At 40.9% G+C, this 22,186-nt stretch overlaps 1 protein-coding gene across 5 annotated transcripts; it reads right to left on the bottom strand.

Annotated features, from left to right (window-relative positions):
* Positions 1-3,399: 3,399 nt before the first annotated feature.
* Positions 3,400-20,500, bottom strand: prrx1b (paired related homeobox 1b). Of its 5 annotated transcripts, none has more exons than XM_038714985.1 (5): positions 19,683-20,497; positions 12,966-13,141; positions 9,720-9,901; positions 6,146-6,211; positions 3,400-4,302 (listed from the first exon to the last, which is right to left on the bottom strand). In XM_038714985.1, the coding sequence occupies exons 1-5, from the start codon at positions 19,927-19,929 to the stop codon at positions 4,170-4,172; spliced, it is 804 nt and encodes a 267-aa protein (XP_038570913.1). In that variant the 5' UTR covers positions 19,930-20,497; the 3' UTR covers positions 3,400-4,169. The 5 variants fall into 5 exon arrangements, with proteins under 5 accessions (XP_038570913.1, XP_038570914.1, XP_038570917.1 ...); XM_038714989.1 differs by having other exon boundaries at positions 4,247-4,304; positions 6,152-6,211; positions 19,683-20,500; XM_038714987.1 differs by lacking the exon at positions 3,400-4,302 and adding an exon at positions 8,574-8,624 and having other exon boundaries at positions 6,179-6,211; positions 19,683-20,499.
* Positions 20,501-22,186: the final 1,686 nt, after the last annotated feature.

Below are 22,186 nucleotides of genomic sequence, written 5' to 3'. Positions count from 1 at the left end.
TTACCAAGTAGTTTCAGTTGGCTAAACTTTTTGCAAGCCTATCACTATATAAGAAAGTTGCCTTATTGGAGATTCAGGACGAGGCAAACTGCAGATGAGGGTCAGTGACATAATCAGTGCAAACATTTGGTTATGATTTAACAAAAAGCAAAACAAATTTTTGTTCGGTGGGAGGATGAAAACTCCACACTCATGCATGACTGTCAGTTCACGCCCATCGACCACCCTGACCTTTACACTCTAAAGGGTTCAGTATGCCTGAACCAAACTAGTTTGTAAGACATACAAATGGTTAGACAACCATGACCAAAGTGTCTCCACCTGTCCACGCTGGAGGGCGAGGTGAAAAGCCTACGTCCCACTGCCTCCCTGATCTCTCCAACAACTCTTTGTCTTTGTAACACAAACTTTTGCCCAGTTTCGCCTTAAAGACATTCCTGATGTTGCATTAAGTCTTTCGCAGGAATAGTGACAAAAAGTTTAAACCTCGCCTACTCTCACACCGCCACACACCTGCTAAATCACTGTGTAAAGCTGGCGTGGCTGTCAGATTGGTTGTTTGGTAAAGTAACTGCCGTACACAAACCCCTCGATTCTGAAGTAGGACGGAGGTTTTCAGATGCAGTTAGATATTCGGATAAGCACTTCTTTTGAAGCCTACGGAGGCATTTACCTTCTACCTTGCCACATCGAGCACACCCTATTCTTGCATTGGCACTGGAGGAAAATGTCCAATATGAATGTAATTCTGAGAGATTCTAGGCTGCTTTCCTTTCCTGTGGTGTTACTAAAGAACTAATGGTCTCCAGGTTCTAAGAGAATTTAATGACTTTTGAGGCCATTAAACCATTGTGAAAATCCTGTGTATACTTTCAAAAATAGTCCGTGTTAATCAGAAAAAAGGATTCATCTTTTTTATGGGGAAAAAGCAGCCAGATTTTCTCAATTCCTGAAGAAAAGAAACTCGTTGGCGATAGAAGTACACATGGTCATCAACATTAACCTTGAGATGGCAGTTTGATGTTGATTATGTTTCCTTTACAATCCAACAGAGGGTGTATTCGAGCCTGCATCTGTGTTTATAAAAAGTGTGTAATAATAGTGACTTAATCACGCAAACAGTGCAACCTCTCAGTCAACTTGACTTTGCGTGGAAACTCCACATCTCGGGACATTCTTTTGGTTGTTCACCCAAACCACACACTGTTAACAGCTGTGCAGTATTTCACTCAGGCTGCTCCGAGAGTTTCTCTTTTTTTTGTGCCGAGCTCTTTTCCAAAACCACTCATTAATAAAGTATTTGTGATCATGTGGCACTGACAGCAGGACAAAGATCACTGCATGTGGAGAGAGAGAGAGAGAGAGAGCGACGGAAAACCCAAAGTTAAAACCCAAAAGAGAATAGGGATAAAAGAGGGAAAAGAAGGTGGATGTTTTAAGGGAGAAGGGTTAAGAAACACTCTCTTTCCCGCTCTCTTGCACATACACACTCTGCACGCAGACTCCCCGCCCCTCCCTCGCTCTTACTGTCTCCTCTGTAATGAGCTCCAGATGTGCTGCTGAGGATGGGGGTGGGTGGGTGAGGGCGAGGGAGAAGGAGAAGGAGTGGTGGAGGGGGAGCTGCCTTGTATGTCATGTGCTCAGGCGTGGAGAGACGCTGTCCGAGGGGACGCTGTCAGCCCTGATGGAGTGGCTGGCCAGGGCCTAGGGGCGAAGAGGGGGGAGGAGGAGGAGGAGGAGGAGGAGGAGGAGGAGGCCGAAGGGTGGGGGTGGGGGGGTCAAAAAAATCTCCACATCTGGAATCACTTCAGGTCAGCCTAGGCCTGGCCGTGAAAGGTGAGACCGGGCGCCTGGCAGGGGAGAGGGGGACAGGGGTCTGACACTGGACATACCACAGTCAGGGATCAGTGATCAGGAAAACAACCAACAGCAGAAAAGAAAACAGAAATATCCCTTTTTTAATGTGGCATACAAGTCACATCAATGAACCACTTCTTTATTACGACTAAGCCTCACGCACACACAACTGCAAAACTTAAAAAGGGAGGAAATCGTTAAATCCTTAACATAATTAAAAATGGCAAAACTGCAGTGGAGAAAATGCTCCTTTATAAGTGATGGTGCTACATTCAAAATAAGCAAGTCCATAGCTGTAAAACCATCCAAGTTGGAGATAATGAAATGATGAAAAGCACCCCAATTCATGGAGATTATCCTACTTTCAGATCAGATGAAGGATCACATGCTAAAGTAAAACAAAAATGCACACCCATCAAGCAACAACAAGAGTTTCTAAAAGAAAAGCTACACAGATGTTTTGTGAGCTTTTCGCATGTTAAATGTAAAATCCGAAATCGTAAGAATGGAATAGTAAATTACCAACATCTCATAGCTGTTCTGAAGTAGGAGTACTTGAAAGGTAACTGGAAACAGGAGGCTGAAACACTGAATAACTGAGGATCGATGCCAAAGAACAACATGGAGTTTAACTTTAGGCAGCAAGAAGCAACACTGAGACAAAAGTAAAGAAAAGTTTCCTGAAATAACTTAAATTTCACGTGTTTACGCCGATTTTAGCAGAAGACAATAAGAATAGGTTGTAAACAAAGTTTCACAACGTGTTTAGTGTTTGTCATGCTAAAAGCATTAAACCTTTTGAAGGGAGTTCAGCCTATGACAAGGAAGTAAGCAGCGTTGTGCTTTTTGGGGGGATATTTTTGAGTTGTATACAAGAAACCTCTCCAAAAGATACTTCCACAGGCTATATGTGCTCATGTGGACTGCACCTATTCTCCTCAAACTCTGACAGAAATCGAAACGCTGCCACATCAGCTGCAATTTCATTCGACCCCTCTTTTATTGCCCGAGCGCGCCGTGCGAGGGCGAGCGTCGACATGTGTTTGTTGACGGCGAAGGTTATGAGGGGCCAAGGAGAAGAAACACCTTGTATGACAGCCACAGAGTTAAACGAGGCCCAGGGGCCCTCCATATTAAGGAGAGGATTTCCCTGCTCATAAATATCTTGTTTTCAAGATGGAAATTTCAGTTTGCGGTAATCAGGAAAAAGAAAACACACAAAGCAGGAACAGCTTGAGGTTTCAGTGAAGGAGGATCTGTTCTCGAGTTGTAAATCTCTCTTTTATGGGGCACGCTCGAGGTCCAAGATGATTTTGCTTTCCAAATGGTCTCGACTATAAACGTACTTTTTTCTTATAGTTTCTGAAACATAATTTAAGTCTGACTCCATTGTAGCAATCAAAGATTTTTCTTATGTTGATTTAAAAACCTTTCAACCATAAAGATTCACTCGGTGCTCCTAAATGTTCTCCAAAAAGTGGACGACTGGTATTTCTTCTTTGTCTTTGGAAGATCTGTTGAATTGGACACTGTGCCATTGCATTGCTTGAAAATGCATTTTTATTCATATACAAGTTTTTATTCTGTTACAAATAAAGGATATCATAGGAAATTAAGAGAATCTACTGGTTTTGGATTCAGAAATACATTAGCCTCTCCTTTATATTGGACTATAACATGAAAATCAAAATGCGTTGAAAATGTTTGCTCGGCAGTGGTATAAAAGAAAAACAAAACTATCTTTTTTTTTTTTTTTTCTTTAAGCGTAAATGTCAGAGGAAGTCCTTGTCGGTTTGTTGTTGATTTTAGAAGGGGAAAAAATGTTGTTTATCCCAAATTTGGTGTGTGATTTTATCCAACACCACAGCCAAGGGGACAAAGGGAATTCCACGTAGTCCATAACTGAGTCTTGGTCGAGAGCAAGTTCTCTGATTTAAAACAAAATGATTTTTAAAAAACTCGCCCCTCTATTTCAGTCACATTTACAAATGTAAAAACTACGCAGATATTCGACTACAGCATCCGATCTAGATGTCTTTTTGTACAAAGAAGAGTTCAGTGATGCTCAGGAGAATTGAAAAAAAAATTAAAAAATAAAGGCGGCTTATGGAAAATCCTGCCAAAACTCGGTGTCCAACATTTTGCATATATGTGTAGAAGTATGCAATCGCGGCTGCTCGAGGAAGGGGAGGAGACTTCATGATCCAGGCTACCTCAGATGATGCCCGGAGACGGTGTCCGTCTGCAGGGGTCCAGCAGCAGAGAGGGTCCCCTCCTCTCCTGCGCGAGCCCCCCAGCCTCTCCTCCTCCTCTCAGTTGACCGTGGGCACCTGGTTCAAGCTGTACTCCTTGGCTTTGAGCCGCAGGTTGGCGATGCTGTTGGCCATGTTCATTCCCTGGGACGTGTTGGTGTTGGAGCAGGTGGGCGGGTAGGTGGCCATGGCGCTGAGAGACAAGAGAAGGGAAAAGGTTACATCACCTGTGGCTGACGGGGAGCTAAAGCTCAGCATGAGCTGCAGCTGTGGAAATATGAAAAGGAACAAAAAAAAAAGTTTCACTGATATGTGACATGTGAAAAGATTTAGACTAAATCTGACGTTAAGACACTCAGAACCCAACAATCCCCAAAGGAAATGAACCCATGTTTTTGCACATTTTAACCTGACTGTTCATCGCTTTACATTTACATTTTTCAGAGCCTGTAAGATTTGTCCAGCTAAGTTTTAACTGTGCTGCTTGTAAGCCTATGGCAACTGACTTCATTCTGCGCCTTACTCTGTCTCTGAGGTAGATTAGTTCTCTGCCTTTCTGGATGTTTTGTTTTTGGAATAAGTGCCCGAGAGAAGCGCAGAGTTTTAATTCTGAAGCCTGAAGTTACTTAATTGAAGTAAAATAATTGACACACAAATTTTTAACACCAAGTCTTACTGGAAATCTAATGGCCTTCGTCAACTAATGGAGTTTGATGAAAACCATGACATGGATTTCACAATCAAGTGCCAGATTGTTAATTTAATTCTTGTATCTTTTCCTTTGTAGAATTGTCTTGTAGTACTGGTGTGTTTTTAACTTCCTCCTTAGGACTGAGGCCAGATCTCTCTTTCTTGCTGTTTTACAAAACAGTTGTGTCTCTCTGAGCATGAGTTATTGACTTGTTTATTTTTTTTAAACCAAAATGTCATAAATTTGTTCCGCCTTTGTTTTCGTTTCATGCCAGTAGTCAGTCTACGGAGGCTAAAAATGTGCTTCAATCGTCTCGTCTGCTTTTGTTGTTGTCAGAGTGATGTCCTGTCTGTTCCTACACGTCGGACCAAATGTTTTGGGGTTTTTTCGGTGTCTGCTTTTGTTCAGTTTGTCTTTTATTCATGCTTTCATGATTAATCTTAATTATCAAGAGATACGTTCACATCCTTAAATTCTTTGCAGGAGCTCGGTAAATAATGTCTGCACAAAAAGATATATATAGGATAAATATCTGTAAAGCAACCAACTTTCTTCTGTCGTTTCCAATTCTTTTTATGTTCTAAATGGACATGAGAATGTTAACATGAAAAATAGCTAAATGTAGTAAAGTTGACAATGCTGTCATGTCCACATAAGAAGAACTGAGGACAGAGGAGTGTGCTGGGATTTTTGTGAACATTAAACTTAAAACACATTTGTAGTCACCAGCTTTTAACCATTCCAGGACTCCTCTGAGACGACTCATTGTATGTTGTATATTTTTTTCTTAAAGTTGTGCTTTTCTTGTTCTTTTCTTCCTTTTGATGTTTTGTCTTGATGCTTAAAACACTTTGGATCAACTGTTTTGTGTTTAAAGCGGTTTATACTGTTCGGTTATCGCTGTGTGATACTTCAGCTGAGAGTGCAGATGGATTTAAAAAGTCTGCATTACAACGCAACGATAAAAAGACTAGTAAAAATAAAATCAGACATGACGCTCACTGATGGATGCTCTGTGTTTCAAGCACTAGTATCTACTGGTTTTTCTGTATAGCAATCATAAATGAGTGGAAGCCAATGGCTGGCACAGGAAAGGAAGACATTCTGAACCACTTAATTATTGCTTAAGAAAATAGGTTGAAATGTGCAGAAACACTGATTGAAAAAAAAAAAATCATTGTATATGTGTAAAAAAAACAGAAAAACAAAAAGTCACAATAAAATTGATCAAGTAAGGCTTCTGAAAATAGAACACGAAAAAAAACGGCAGTATACTTCTTTAAAGGGAGTAACGGTGGTTTTCTTTAACAAGAAAAGAACTAAATGTAGTAAAGTGAAAGCGTACTTGTTCTCTGAGGGCAGCATTTTCTGTGGCACTCGCACTGGCCCCCCCTCCGGCATCGGATACCAGCTTTAGGATAATATACAGTGAAGTGTTAGCACCACATTAGCGTGTTCCACACAGCATTATTCCTGCTTCACAAAAGATTTCCCTCGCTGCTCTGCATCCAGCCAAAAAGCTCTCAGTGAGTTTGAGCCGCGGCCGCAGGGTTTGACATTTTATACCGAGTTTCATAACGGAGGATTACTGTAAATCATGACCAATGTAACCAGAGTCACAAAAAATGTTGCCCAGTAGAGCTCTGTCTCTCTGTGTGGCGTTCATTATCTTGGTGTAGTGTAGCAGAGAGGGGTCACAGGGGTCAACAGTGGATTTAATACGGTTTGTTTTCACATTATCGCCTCTTCAGGAGGCTCACAGGATCTGGCCCCGCCCCGCTCACGTTGACAGAGGGGAGCGATGGGAGCGAGGGCGAGGAAAAGGGTGTTTTGAGTCAACATTAGATATGTGCAAGACAGGACTGCTATACATGCAGTGTAGAAAAATGGCTGCAGGAAAGACAGGAGCAAAAGTATAGAGACAGAAAAGGAAAAGTCAGAGAGGAGCCTGTCTACAACAAACCTCATGGACAAGCTTCCTAACAGCGAGCTTTCAGTCTTTACAGTATTTTATAATAACTTTGGCTCAATTTTCACAACAACTTCATCAAGACAGCAGAGATTATACAAGAACAAACTTACACAGTATTTGAAATGACGCAGCCTTTCTTGTGCAAGTCTGCATTTTTGTATTGTGATATACTTTAATTTTGTGATATAGATAGAATTTAGTCTCAAACCTTACACTACACTGAATCCTGCATTTATGTAAGACCAAGAGAATTTGTGATTGACTGCACTTCACTGCATTAGCTTCTATTCAACCACAGCAACTGTTTTTTTAATCAAGACATCACGCATCATTAGATATTTAAATTACTTTTAAGTTTACATAATTAATGAACTTGTAATACAATGCTGGAAAGCATAAAAGAAGAAACTGAGCATATGACTTATATGTCTTTTGCATTGCACACATCACTGACGTCACTCCCGGCATTTCCCTAAATACCCACACAACCCATCTTCTCTTCTTCGCTCTTGCATTCTGCACCCCTCCTGCCCACCCCTTTCTCCATCTGGTCTCCTCATCACCATCTTCCTCTTCACAGGGTTAGAGGGGGGGTCCGTCGTGCCCGGGTGCTACGGCGGATTTCCCTATCGTAGCTTCCTCACAACGCTTTTGAATGTCTATTCAGCGAGCCTCGTACTTCTTTCTGTTTTGTTTAGCGATAAATCGTTTAATCGGATCTGTTGATTGTGGTCCTTGCTTGTGAATGTTACATTTAAAATGGTACTTTGGTACGAAGAGTTTTGTTTTTGTAAAAGTTAGTCCAAGGCCACCGCAAAATACTGTAATATCACAGCAGAAATATACTGCTGCTTTTCAATTTCTATTTAAGTAAAATGTTTGGCAGGGAATCACCTGTTTCACTGAGAAATTGTGTTCTATACAATTGTTTTACATTTGGTAAATATGTTTTGGGGAAAACAACAGAAGGTGTGGTTTAAAAACATATTAAGAAAATATCTGTAATAATCATTTCAGCTGCTAATGTTTTTCATCTGTTTATCTTGGGCTACTCGCTTATGGGAACTGAGACAGGATAAAAGTGTTTGATGTTAACATTAGACAAAATGAAAAACAAATGTGCAAAGCTACATGTCTGAAATTTTGGAGATGTTTACCAGGACAACAGGCCTGTTTATCTTACGATGAAAGTAAAACCTAAATCTACAAAGTGACCAGCAACTCTGTCTGCGGGGATAAAAAGCAAAGTAGCTCCTCCTCCAACGTTCAGTGAGGTGGGACGATCCAATTCTAGAGTTTCTAAAACTGAAAAGACAGCTTGTTACAGAAGTTTTTAAAGCAAGTCTGGAGTTATTCAAAATTTTTCAAGTTGTCAACACAGCCAAAAACCAATGGTGAATGTGTCTCCTAACAAGTGCTGTGTGCGTGTGTATCACAGCCTGATATAAAATATGCGACTTCCTCCTGATTGTTTGATAGAAACTACAAAAGCAGCTGTTTTAGGAAATTAGTGAGCTTTTTTTTTTAAGATTTACATTTTCAGTAGAAACCAATGGGCTTGAAGCTGAGAGCCAAAGAGAGAAAGTATTGTAGCATGCAGTAACATATTGTTGGTTTGGGTCTGCACATAAGGTTTGATAACAATAAGAAACATATAGAATTCAACCAGACGTTTCCTTTACCTTGCTTTTAATGCTTTTATTTATTATTATTTACTGGTGAGGAGTTTACTCTCACAGGAGAATTGTGTATAAATAAAGGTTGAATGAATAAAATAATACACATTAAATGGTATGCTGACCTGCGGCTCAGCGTCCAGGTGGATCAGAAGAGATGAAGGTGGTCAGAGGAACTATGAGGAGAATGTGCAGGTAGAAGAGCAGGAGGAAATGAAACAATAACAGAAAGCAGTACCAGGGTCAGTGTGTGTGTGTGTGTGTGTGTGTGTGTGTGTGTGTGTGTGTGTGTGTGTGTGTGTGTGTGTGTGGTTATTGTGGCATCAGCTTGTGCTTTTTCATCTGGAGACACTTGTGTGGTTTGATGTTCTGCAGCAGAAAGCGGAGCAGGAGTGAGTCAGTACTGAAGTAGTTTGGCGTACTGCAGCAGTACTTGACTTGAGAATTTTATTCTTTTTACTCCACTACATTAAAATAATTGCAGTTTAAGATTTTGATGAACTTAACTATTTTCTCGTTTTCTTTATCAGTATCTTTGCCACTTTCTTCTTCCAATTCAAATGTAATATTCGCTTTGTTATTGGCTAGCTCTGCAGACACGCCTTGCAAGTTATTGGCATTTTGCAATTTGTTGAGTTTTACACAGAAATGTGGGTCAGCAGAATGATTCCTCAAGCATTGATACTACTCAGTCATCTTATACTCCTGAGTCTTGTTTTGAGTATGACCAAAACGGATACAGGTAACACTTCTGTGTCTACTTGGTGTAAAGACTCAAATATTTTCTTTAGCTGGTTAAACAAAGATGTGTGGCTAAAGTTAAATAAAGAGACAAAGGCCATAAAAAAACTTCATCTAAAAAAAGATCAAACAAACCACACGTTTTTCTGAATCATCCTCTGCACACAAACTCTTGTTAAAACTGTCACTGCCTTAAAATTGTCAAATGTGCATTCCCAAACTCTCCCTTTCTGCCTTTTCTTTCATACTGTCCTTTCTTTCTTTCTTTCTTTAGGTTTTCACTTAACCCTTCCCTTTTGCTACTACATTTTGCTTTTACTGTTGATGTTCCTGATGAAACTCCACAATTTCTACTTTTTGAAAGCGAACAGGTAACGGATTCTCTTTTAAGTACTTTAAGTTCTTCCACCGCTGTGCTGCAGATCAGCAGTCGCCTCCACTTGTTAGTACAGAAGCAGCACAGTGTGTAAACAGGTGTGTGTTGTTGTAATGTTTATGTCAGGTTATCAGGTGATCTCAGGTGACTCTACCTGTAGGGGGCAGCGCTGCCCCAAGACAGGTAGTCGTTCGGGCGTGGCGCAGGACGCGGTACGATTGGCTGCTCCACCGCCGTCACATCTCCTGAGTAAGATTTGAGGAGCGAGGCGTTTTTGCTGGCCAGCATGGCGCGCTCGTTCCTGCGGAACTTAGCTCTCCGGTTCTGAAACCAAACCTGGAATCACAAAGAAAACAACAGGATGAATGACTTCTCAATTTAAAGTTGTTTGTCAGCCCTGTCTTTACAGAAGACCCCAAAGTCCCAATGATACCAAATATTTAGGTTGAACTTGGGTGGAAGGGGATCTTAAGTGATGCACAAGACATCTAGAAAATGTTCCTTTGATAGCAGACAGTCAGTAACCTCAAGGGATAAAACAGGATCCTTAACACACCAAACATCACGTACAATGTTTTGCTCCAACAACTGGCTTTTATTCTGGAGCTTTCAGCCGGACATCAAAGTTATCAAGTGTGAGACATTGGTCACGTAATAAGAAGTGGTCGCATGTGGCGTTCCACACATGGTGACAATGTCTAGTTCCATTCGCCGATGAAGACAGCTGAAAGCTCCTTAACGTTAGCGGACCTTCAGTCGAGATTATTTTGTCACACATGGTCCCAAAGTCTCGATGCTGAAGTACTCTTCCATTAATAATATTATTTAGTTGAAGGTCATCCTAAACCCTTTATTTGCAAATAAAGAGACATTTGAGAGAATCTGTGTTCATAGACTTGATTAAGGCGTATTTGTTTTTGACATTATGACTTATGAATTGCATGTTTCTTCCCGACACGCCTGGTAAATTATTAGCATTTTGCAATTTGGTCTTCTTAATCACAATAATGAAAATATATCCAAAATGATCTTTCTTCATGTGACACAAGATTTTTTACACACAGTGTGGGTCAGCAGAATGATATCTAAAGAACTGATACTTGAGTCTTGTTATGAGGACCAGTTGTGGCATCAATTTGATCAAAAAAGTTCTGTCTACTTGGTATAAAGACTAAAATCTTTAACTTGGTAAAACAAGCACGTGCGGCTAAAGTAAAAAAAAAAAAAAAAGAAGCAGAGGCCATAAAAAAACTGAATCTAAAAAAAGATCAAACAAACCAGAAGTTTTTGAATCATTCTCTGCACACAAACCCTTGTTAAAAACTGTCACTGCCTTAAAAGCATCACGTGTGAATCCCACGCTCTGCGACACATGCACACACTCCTTCATCTCCAATTCACCATCTACCCCTCATCAGCCCCCCTGCCATTCTCAAGTACATAACCGCCCCCACTCCCTTGCTAAACAGATGATGATGTGACTCGGGGGGTGCTAATGTTGTTCCTCGCTGTGAAATCAAATCCATTATTAGAAGCCGTGGGCGCTCACAGGGGCTCGCTGTCCGCTGACGCACAGCCTCAGGAATGAGCCCAAAGTCTCTTTTATCAAAGGATTTCTGCATCACCCTCTGCTACACATTAATCACAGATGTGCTGCTTCTCGTTCCAACATCAGTATTTCCTCTTTCCCACTCACTCTGCCCACAGAACAAATACTTTCACTGTTGTTTTCAAAAAAACAGGCAATTATAATATACAAAAAAAAGCATTATTGATACATTTTTATCTGCAATACATGATTTACTCTGTTGATTCTTGAGTCATATATATGAAATGCATATCAGTTTTAAACATAAGGTCTGTGTGGATTCAAAGAAATAGTTGCATGAACTTTTCTTGGGTTGATTAAGAGAGAGAAAATTTACTTTTCTCATTTCAAAGCTTAACCAAAACAACCAAGGGCGTAAATTCCACAGGGGACACAGGTCACATGTTCAAAATCCCATTTTTGTTCCTCACCCTGTTACAGTTTTACAGTGACTCTCTGTAAACAGCGTCCTCTCTTTAGCTGCTATATTCCAAATGAAAGAAATTCTGAATACATAAACGCAGATGCGCATGTCAACTCAATTCTCACTGTTTGTTCACATCTTTAAAAGCAGTGTTATTGGGGCGGGTGGGGTGGATTTACCACGGGTATTTGTCTGTCACGCTACAGTCACTGAAAGTGACAGTGAAGATACAGACAGGAAGGAACAACTCAGCAACACTAGCTGACGAACTGGAAGCATCTTCACATTCAGGCTTTAGTTACTTGAGCACCTGGTAGGCTGGTAGCAACACTTCTCCTGAGAGAGAGGAGTGGAACATGCAACAAATGTCCCCGGCTAGAATTAAATTGGGGACACTGTGTATACATGGTTTGTGTTTTTTAACCAGCGAGCCACCAGATAAGTCATTTAAATATTCTAAATAAAATATTAATCAAAGCCAAGGCAGCAAAGGGCAATGTTCCTGAGACAAGAATTTAATTTCAGTAAAAATTCTGGTTGCATTTAAGATATTAAATCCATAGTCGATGTCCTTTGATTGACTGCATTTGGAAGTTTTATATCGCTCATTTGGCCAATTACAGCATCATATTCAGCTCCTGTTCTGCTGCAACCCTCATGTGTTGAACACATTTGCCATTTGTCACTGATCTGTAAACCTCTGAGGAAATTAGACATCATTACATCCCCTTTTCTGATCACATCCAGTCCTTTGGGGAGTTCACAAACTGCTCGCAGACTCTAAACTATCAGCAATTATTTAACAGATCATGTAAGAAAGATGCTGACACGTTCTTATCAGTTCCTTTTAAACCCCATACTGCAAAATCTAAACATGTTATTAGGCCCTGATAAGCACTAGCCACTAAGTAGGATTATTAACTAAAGAGTGTAAGAGCAAACAGATGATGTGAAAGAAACTAGGCACCCTGCTGGCTCTGCTGCTCTATGTTGATAATACAAACATGATATTTTTTGAGTCGTGAGAAACTCAAAGATTCCTTAACACGTCCCACAGGGTTCCCAAAACTTTATGAATCCTTTCTGAAGTACCAAGTAATGCAGCAAGTTTCTGTGTCTGTGTGTTTATAGTAATCTGTTTATTTTGGTGTCCCTACAGTAAAGAGGGCTTTACAGAACAAAGCCCACAGGCCCTTCCTACTTCTTGACCGTGCATACTTTGCAATCTGGTGACTTTTATGGCTCCTTCTCCTTGTCTGATAAATCACTGCTGTTAGTGGAAAACCTTCAAACTTTCAGCAATCCGGATTTTATTTTGTAAGGGAGGAGGGTATGTGAGAATCATTCTAATGACCCTCGAGGTTTGAAGGAAATGTCCCTGTTCATACCTGGACTCTGGCCTCGGTGAGGTTGACCCGGCGGGCCAGGTCCTCTCTGACGAAGGCGTCGGGGTAGTGTGTCCTCTCAAACACTCTCTCCAGAGCCTGGAGCTGGCTGCTGTTGAAGGTGGTTCTGTTCCTGCGCTGCTTCCTCTTCTTCTTCTCCTCCGTGTTCATCTGTTCATCTACAACGAGAAGAAGATGATGTTATACAACCTCTATAAGGCTCGAAGGGAACGCAGGTCTCCAATCCGTGCTTATAGTTACAGCTACAGACACTTCACCGGAGGAGGTCTAATAAAACATTATTTAAAACAGCCCGTGTTAGACCACATCAAATTTTAATAATGTATAGTGTTAGCTGCATTCATACAACAACTACTGCTGTTCTGAAAAGTCAGTGGCTTCTCACATACAAAATAATAACAGATCTGAAAGGTATTTCATCCAAGTAACGAACAGTCTTGATCTTCACCCTACAACTAATAGCCAACATACTGTGCCTGCACCTGACCTAAATACAAGACAGACTTTTGTACTTTCATAAAATTCAAACAGAAAATTTGGTTTACCAGGACAAGTTTATATGACAATATATTGTAAGTGACAGATCTGACTTCTGAATTCTGTTTCCATCACTGATAATCTGAAGATAACAGCTGTAACTAAAGAGAACAAACCTCTACCAAGGCTGCACAATCCTCTAGAAAATCTTTCTGAATGTGAATCTGCATCAAAATACATAAAGTGACAGGCTGTGGCCTCCTGAGACGCGTACCACCTAAACTACAACGTCCCAGTTTCAAACCTGGCCGAGGACCTTTTGCTGCCTTTCAATTCTCTCTCTCTCTCTCTCTCTCTCTCTCTCTCTCTCTCTCTCTCTCTCTCTCTCTCTCTCTCTCTCTTCCTCTCTCCGCTTAACACTTAAGCCTGAAAAATAATCTTAAGAAAAGAAAATACACAAAGTGACAATTGTGGTATGCGTGTGACGGATTTGTTTTTTCATTAGAAAAAGAAAATAGAAATCGGAAAAACAAACTCCTATGTTATGTGAAATCCATTCACTAAATTTAAATAAATATATTTATGTGTGTTGCACACATGACATTACAGTTATTTAACAGCGACACTTTTTCCCCAGTTACTCTGGCACAGTTTCCTCTGAGCACTATTAGTTAACAGGAACGTCGCCTCTGCCATGTCATTTTTAAAATGTTGTCTCCATTGGTGTGGAGGCAGAAATGTCAGAGACAGATAATCTCAAAAACTGGAATGAATAAAACCAAAACTATCTGCATGGAGACATACCACTGAAGGTTTGTAAGAAAATATGTTTTTGCTGGTGACTTCGGGTGAACGGATTCTTTAATATTTTAAAAAAAGATTCCTGGATCTGCACCCAAAACAAACTGGCCGACAGCCTAACTGTCAAACAAACAGACAAATGTACAAGAAAACAAACAAAAACTGGACAGAAATCATAAACTTCTAGGCAAAGATACACATAACATACAATCCACGTTGGATCTGAAGCAACTTCTTCCAGCTCCATGTTCAGTCTAAATGCTCCTGCAGGGTGGAATCAGTGTTGGTGCCTTGTGGCTCCGCAGCAAGACCACAAAATAACACTTTCACATCGAAAAAAGACTGATCTTCCATGTTCCTGCCTAATTACACACACACACACACACCACACATTCTGTAACTCCACACACACATGCTACATTAAGAGCTGAGAGACTTTCTACCTTCCATAAGGAAATCGTTTTACTCCACTACGTTTATCTGGCAGCTAATGAGTGACGCTGCAGATTTAGATTTTACATTCAGTATAACTAAGGACGTCTGGTTGCAGCTCAGTGACATTTAGTAACACTTGAATGTAATGTATTAATTATTTTATTCTGATGGGGTTTTTTTAAGTTTAGAGTTTGAGAAAAAGTTATTTTAAATCAAATTTAATGAAGTTCGCGGTGGAGGACAAATGTCAGAGTGAACCTATCATTAGTAGTTTGCTAAAACAACTGGAGTGAACTGATGAGACCTCGAACATCCTGTATGATGCTTTTTAGATCAATGTGAACCTGAATTTAATTGTGAAGTTTGTTTGTGTTCTGGTTTTCAGTCACATAGACCCAAAATGAAGATAAATGTTAAACCATAAACCTGATTTAAAAACTGATATATGAAATGGGTTTGATTGTAATGACAAAGTTAATACTTATTATGTCATCGGGTTGATTAAAAAAATGTTATCTCTGCAGCATAACTTTTTACCTGAGGTAAAATATGGTGAAATATGGTACATCATTACGTCGTTTGACTTTGAAAGCAGACTGTGGTACTAAATGTTTTTCCATCACCCTCAGAAAGATTATTTTTGTCTCTTCAAAGTGTCAACTCACATGTTAAAAAAAGCCTCAATGACAAGATGACTTTTAATCTAAAGTGATGTTTAAGAGTTCAGTCTTGACCATGGAAACTGTAGGCTCCTGTAGTAAATTTCTTTCCTCCGAGCTTTCAAATGCATCTCATGGTCTTCCTCACCAGTTTGCTCAGTAAATCTAAAAGGTTTTAGATCACCATGCTCAACCAGCGGAGAAGGCATTTATGATCTAAAAGGATATAGTCGAGTGGAAAAACCTTTTATGCCTAACTTTGGGGGTTTTGGATTTTTAATATCCGTAACACTCTCAAAGAAACAACTCCATTCAAGTGGTATTTATATTTTCAAGTATATTTTAATGTTAATACTTAGTTATATAAGGGGAGACACAACAAAGGTACTCAGCTGGACTCAAACTGTGGAGACTGCGATTGCAAGTTGAGCTTCTTCAACCACTAAACCACCAGGAAACTCCTCCTTACATACTGCACAACTTGTAATGGAGTATTACTGCCTTTACTTCTTACACACACACACACACACACACACACACACACACACACACAGTCATGGCGCAGATGCTGCAGTGTGTCAACTGAGCCTGTTTGTTTTGTTGTCATCATGTTGTCTAATTAGAGAAAAACTCCCACCCCACAGTCTCAGCCAATCAGGAGGCAGCTGAGAGAAAACTAACTGTAAGCTCTGCTTATCTGCTGGTTTAAAATGACCATATAAAGCTGTGGTTGAGAGCGTCCCCTTTAAAGTAAAACACAGTTTAGGTTTTGAGCAGTTTTGACCATAAAAGTCACATCTCACATTGTTGTACTTGAAGGATTTTTACAGGCCCGATCAGATAAATGTATTTAGTATTTCACCTGTAAAAAAAAAACATTTGAGAAAGTATGAAAAAAAGTTACACAATTTTGTGTGAAAAAAAAAATATTCTCCTTCTTCCATGAGTTTCAGTCTTGTGTGATTTTTTCCCGTTTATCTCAGGAGCCCTTTGGGGCAGACCTCCAATCCTTAACCTCAGCCGAGTATCATTATCTATTTGTTTTAATACTCCATTACTCCACGCAGAATAGTATTTAATAGTGCTGACAGAAAAACAGACTTTAGCTTCCACAGTAAAGTGTCATTTTTTTTCTTTATCTGATAAATGATTGATGCTTTGATTCTTCTCCAGGTCTGATCAGTTGCAATATATTGTTGGGAAGTTTAAAAAGCTGCTGCACAATCTTTTTGACCTTTTTTCCTCAATTGTTTGTGGAGAGAGTGACATGGAGTGGGATATGTTTTGAGTGGTTTTAGTGTGCAATTTTACTCTTTTTAAAGATTCAAATCAATAAATACGTTAAGACTGTAAGATTAGAAAAAACTTCCTGTTATTCATTTGCTGACCCTTTGTGGGTGGGGGTTGACCTATGAAACCCTATTAAAGTACAAAACACTTTAAGAATTTCTGCACATAAAACCTAAATCTGCATATACATAATAGCCTAAATCCAGCTGTCAGATATGTGAAAGGTTTAAAGTAAAACATTTTTGTATTAAATTTGATTGAAACTCTTCTGAACATGTTACTGCTGCCATATCCTTCTGCTTTATGCAGATAATTGTATTGCCTTGCCTAAAAAACACAATATTTCACTCTTAAATATTGTAGAAAATTACTTAAGTGAAGTCCCAACACCTAAAATCTTAGCACGTGTTAAACTGAGCAACGTTGCAGATGTGGTGTTTTAAAATATACTGTATTCAGGCAGCATTTTTCTTACCACCAAAAATCTCTCATCAGAATCTTACTTCCTCTCAGTTGGACCCTGAATCGGTGCAGCAGCACAGTTTTTAAAAGTTGGGTAAAAAAGAAAAAAAGGGAGGGGGGAACTGCGGCTGTGAACGCTGATTGCAGCCGCAACATGGCTGACCAGCGACCGCGCATACTTTCAGTAAAGCGGCTTTTTACAGGCTGGAGGTTAAAATGATAATCATGACGCACTGCATTAGTCCGCCCGTTTGATGACGTTACAACCGGAGAAAAGTGATGAGGTTTGTCTGCAGCTCGGGCTGTCAGTGAGATGAGAAATGCATATTAAACAGTCAGTCATTAAATTTGATAACGAGGCTGCTGACTTGAAGATTGTAGAACCTATAGCTCGGCCTACACTGGCTCTTAGAGAAGGCATTTAAAAGCAAGACGAAAGCAGAGAAGCGTGGGTTAATTAGATCACGTGACAAAATAGAAATATTGAATATATATTTTGGTGAGTGCAATATTTTACTCGAGTTAATTTAACTATTTTTATTATTTTGCAGAGTGAAAATATCGCAATATCGCACAAAGGCTAAGCAGAGTGTCTACAAAATCTAGTCAATTTAAACGCGTACAGTTGTAGGCTTTATATTTTTTAAGAATGAGCTGCAAATAAGATTATATTCTTTTCTGCATGATGAACGTGTTTTATTTCAAGTGGACAAAATATAAAAATCCAAATATAGTTGCTCCCAAAGAGAGAAGTGAAACCTAAACCTCCGGCCTCTGTGTTTCTTTTAATAGTCGTGCAGCGCCTGAGCGGCGGTTTGGCCTCGGAAAGCTTTTAATTAAGCCTGCAGTGACATTTTAAAACAGCAAATCAACGCCATTCACCGTCACCGTCCTGCAGCTGCGAGGGTGGCCAACACGTGTGATTAGACTGATCTCATTAGCAGCAATCAGTGAACGTCAATTAGTCCTCCTGCCAAAACTCATTTAGGAGAGGAGAACTTATTGATTACAGTAAAATAACACTAAAATAATAAGACAACACATTTCAAGTGTTGCGATTTTACTATGAAATGTGTTTTTATTAGTTCTAATGTGTGTGGGGGTAACATTGTGAAAAAGATTTTTTAAATGCCCAAAGTCATTCAGACAAACTGTTGCTTTCACGTAAATCGGAAGAAATGCAGACCTAAAGGTTAGGCTCCAACACTTGTCATCATGCATTGCGTTAATCTGGAAATAACCCTGTAATTGGCGTCCTCCCCCGCATTACCCGGAATAACCGAATAACACCACAAATATTTCTACTCATTAAACCTTTTTATTATTTGTATTTCTAAATCCGGCTGATTCATTAAACTCATCTCTGATCGCAACGAGATCCGATGAGATGCTGCTATTTGATTCCTTAATTGTTGGAGCGAAGACACGCGCGGTAATTAGCCTATGATAAATGATTAGTCTCCGATATTCTGAAAGCGTTTGACAGGCCGAAAATAAGCGTGAATTACCGACGTGACCTGGCCACTTCCTCCCGCGTATTTCTCACACCCGCCGCTCCGATTTTTAGCCTTTAAAAAAATAACAATAACACTCATTAAAGCCTATAACGTTTCTGTCAACCTCCGCAAATGGCCCTCTGAGCAGAAGAAGAGGAGGAGGAGAAAGGAGGGAGCGTTTATTTACTCTCTCAACGGTGCGCCGGAGAGCTCGAGCGGGGGGTTTCTGCGCTTTCACTGAGTTTATCCGTGTTTTAGTCAACTTCCATGCACACAGCGGAACATTTTAACTCAATAAAGTTGGAAATTATAGCCCTGGTTTTCAGGTCGGGCCGTCAGCGGCAGCTCAGCGGGCAGAACCCGCTTCTTAGTTCACCAAACTCGGCTAACAGTGGTCTCATTTTTGCGCGCACACACGAAGGAATGAGTGATGGTTTTGAAAACTGGCTTTTATCATTATTTAGTGATAAATAATTACAGATGTTGACCACCAATCGGTCACACATGTGTCACGTCATCATTTGACTCACTCAAGTATTTTCAAAATAAATGTAAGCCTATAGGCTATCTGTCTTTACTCAATTTATTTTATCTCTTAAATAAAAACGTGCGTGATAAACAGTTACCAGAAAGAGATTTATTACCCCCGAGTTTGACACGCAAGGTTACTTCACTGACCATGTCCACCAACATCACCATACCTCACTGACATCAAAGTGTTAATGGTAAATTAATGGCCGTTTTGAGGGGGAGGCCGTCAGGGATGATGCATTGCCAAAGCTCACTAAAGGAGTCCTTCCATGCGCGTTGCTTTCTGCAGAGCTCCATTCATGCGCTCTGCACGCGGACACGAGCCAGAACATAATGAAAACAAATGACTTTAGTTTTAAGGTTGTCGTTAGAGCTACATTTGCGTGAAATGTGCAGAATTTTTCCAGAGACTAAACCTGAATACGTTTTCACATTAAAACACATCCGGGATGAAGTTTAATATTTTGGTCACAAGACATAAAAGTTGTTTTGATCTCTCGTTAGTCTCAGTCTGTGTTCGGGTTCTCGTCGGTCTGCTTTTCACTTACTCTCCTGCTGGGTCGTGTCGCTCCCGCTGGTCAGCCCCGGAGACTCCAGCATACTCCTCCCCGCCTCCCCGACGCTCTCGTCCGCCTGGGTGCCGACCATTTCCCCGGCCTCTTCCAGATCCAACAGGTGGCTGACCGAGAAGTTCTTTTTGGCTTGCAGGTTCTCCAGGTTAGACGTGATCGGACTCTCCAGGCGGTTTGATATCGAGGCTTGCCTGTCCATTACATGTGCATAGCTAGAAGTCATGACGCAAGTGGGGAACAGCGGGGGGAAAAAACGGAGCGGCAATAAGAAGAAAGAGAAGACTCACAAGCGAGCCAAAAAGATCCTTGCATGCAGAACGCACAAACAGCGCCTCCGAAAACCAGCCAGAGAGAGACTCGGTTCTTCCGAGCAGAAAGCGGATCTGTTCACATCCAGATCGGCCGCGGAGGGCACAAACAAATTTCAGCAAAGTTTTCTCCTCGCCTGCTTTTCCCCGATCAAACCCCCAAGAGCCAATCCATCCAGAGGCGCGCGTCAACAGCGAACAAGGAAAATATCAGCCTTTGCTTGTCCTGCTGCCCGAGAGAGACTTTTAAAGACGTTTTTCAAAGCAGTCCTCCGAGAAGAAGCACTCTACCCACTCTGGTTGAGTCACATCTGAGCAGGAAGAACTGCTGCTGCCGATGATGATGATGATGATGACGACCAGATGCGCAAAACTCCGTGTGTGCGCAAAACTTGCTCAGCGGCAGCTAGGCGCGGGGAGGCAGGACGTTACTGCCGCACCTCCAGGCTATATACCCTATAGTCTCTCTCTCTCTCTCTCTCTCTCCCCCCTAAATGAAAGAGAGCCCCGTAATTACGTGGCAATGCCTTTATGTTGTGTCTGACGTTTCACAGGCCCTCCACCCCCTTCAGCAGAAACATCCCCATCAGCACCATCAACACCCTGGTTTGGCCTGTTTTCGTTTCCCTGGCTGGAATACCTCACCGCTTAATGAGTGTGAGTGTGAGGAGAGCAGCAGCCAGCAGAGTGTGCAGGGAGACACACTGTTGTTATCACTGCTTGTGTGTTGATGAAGCCACTCTCGACTGTCCTGCGGTCTGCCACCAATTAAATCAACCATAACCCCTGCCAGTCAGTCTATCCACCGATCTGTACACATGAGCACAGGCTGCGCCATCGGGCTGGCAGAGACGCTCTGGATCCAAATGAATCCATTATTTGAACAATAAATAATGGTTTAAATAACTTTATGTAAACTTAGCAGCAGCGAGTTAGGCTGCTTAATAAATCACAGTGTCTAAAGAATGTCAGTTTCTTGGGGAAACATTTTTGGTTCAGTTGATATTTTTGGCATCATCATGCAAATTGTTTAATGAGCACAGCACAGGGGGGGGGGGGGGGTAAATTGTCTGGGACCACAGAGGAACATGTCCCATTTGACATTTCTAAGTAAATAAACTGTTCTTAAGTACAATTCTGAGGTAGGGGAGGCCTGGTGTGGTTGTAACATGAGTTGTAACAACACCAATTCCACCAATTAGAGATAAGATAGGAGTCATGAGATAATTTCGGTATTTACCTATACTTCCTCCTTGATCAGGCATGATGGTAGTCAAGACTGGAAACAAGCACATTCATCATATATAGAGAAAAATTGTATGACTTGGATTAAATTGTAGTTTTCCCCTGCTAATTTTCCAACGAAGGTTAAAGTCAAGGGCAACTGGACTTGGTTGAAGATATTGGAAGACGTTTTGTCCCTCATCCAAGGGACTTCTTCAGTTCTGACTGACTGGTAGGGAAACTCAACTATTTAACCTCTTCCCTTAAATAGCTGAATTTCCCTACCAGTCAGTCAGAACTGAAGAAGTCCCTGATGACTGAGAATCTTCATAGACAGCCCCTGCTAATTTCAAACCACGCTGCTAATACAGCTAAACACAACACATTCTTACTCCCGACTCATCACTTGGCACTTGACACTTGGTCAAAGCCCTTTGGCGTTGCTTTTTAACGCCTTTAGTGTCATTTTTAGATGTTTAGGTGCAACGTCCAGTAAAATTAGCAACAATAAACATGCAATGTCCGGTTAGCGTTTCGAAACATCGCCATTTTAAAACAGCGCGTTATTAGATTCATGAAAGGTTTGGTTAGGTTTAGGCAACAAAAGTACTTGGTTAAGGTTAGGAAAAGATCACGGTTTGGGTTAAAACGTAAGTTCACTTATGTCACTTGTGTAACTCACGCAATATACGTAACTCGCGTAACTTAAATAAAAATATTTAAGGTTGACTTTTTGTTTCACACGGACACAAACCCTGGTCTCCTGGTTCAAAGTCCAGGTACTGGCCCTCCATCCACCCCAACCACCTCCTTACTCTGCCTTGTCTGTTAAATATCATAAACCTATCTTTACCGACGCTACAGGGCATCCCCCACTGCGTTGAACTATGACGCTATAGGGATCCCCAGTGCATTACAACCTGTTGCCGATGAGTTGGGGAGTGAGAA

Source organism: Micropterus salmoides, unplaced genomic scaffold (genome assembly GCF_014851395.1).
Source record: "Micropterus salmoides isolate LMB-PRFRI ecotype aquatic unplaced genomic scaffold, ASM1485139v1 Ms_hic_scaffold_13, whole genome shotgun sequence".
Taxonomy (NCBI): Eukaryota; Metazoa; Chordata; class Actinopteri; order Centrarchiformes; family Centrarchidae; genus Micropterus; species Micropterus salmoides.
This window is presented reverse-complemented; position numbering and strand designations above follow the sequence as displayed.

What these genes read in the sequence shown, in the direction of transcription:
- prrx1b (XM_038714985.1), bottom strand. Translation starts at nt 19,929, where the DNA reads ATGACTTCTAGCTATGCACATGTAATGGACAGGCAAGCCTCGATATCA. An exon ending in TCACCGAGGCCAGAGTCCAG is followed by an intron (nt 9,902 to 12,965) that starts GTATGAACAGGG and finishes TTGTGATTCCAG; the next exon opens with GTTTGGTTTCAGAACCGGAG. An exon ending in ATGCTGCCCTCAGAGAACAA is followed by an intron (nt 4,303 to 6,145) that starts GTACGCTTTCAC and finishes CTTGTCTCTCAG; the next exon opens with CGCCATGGCCACCTACCCGC.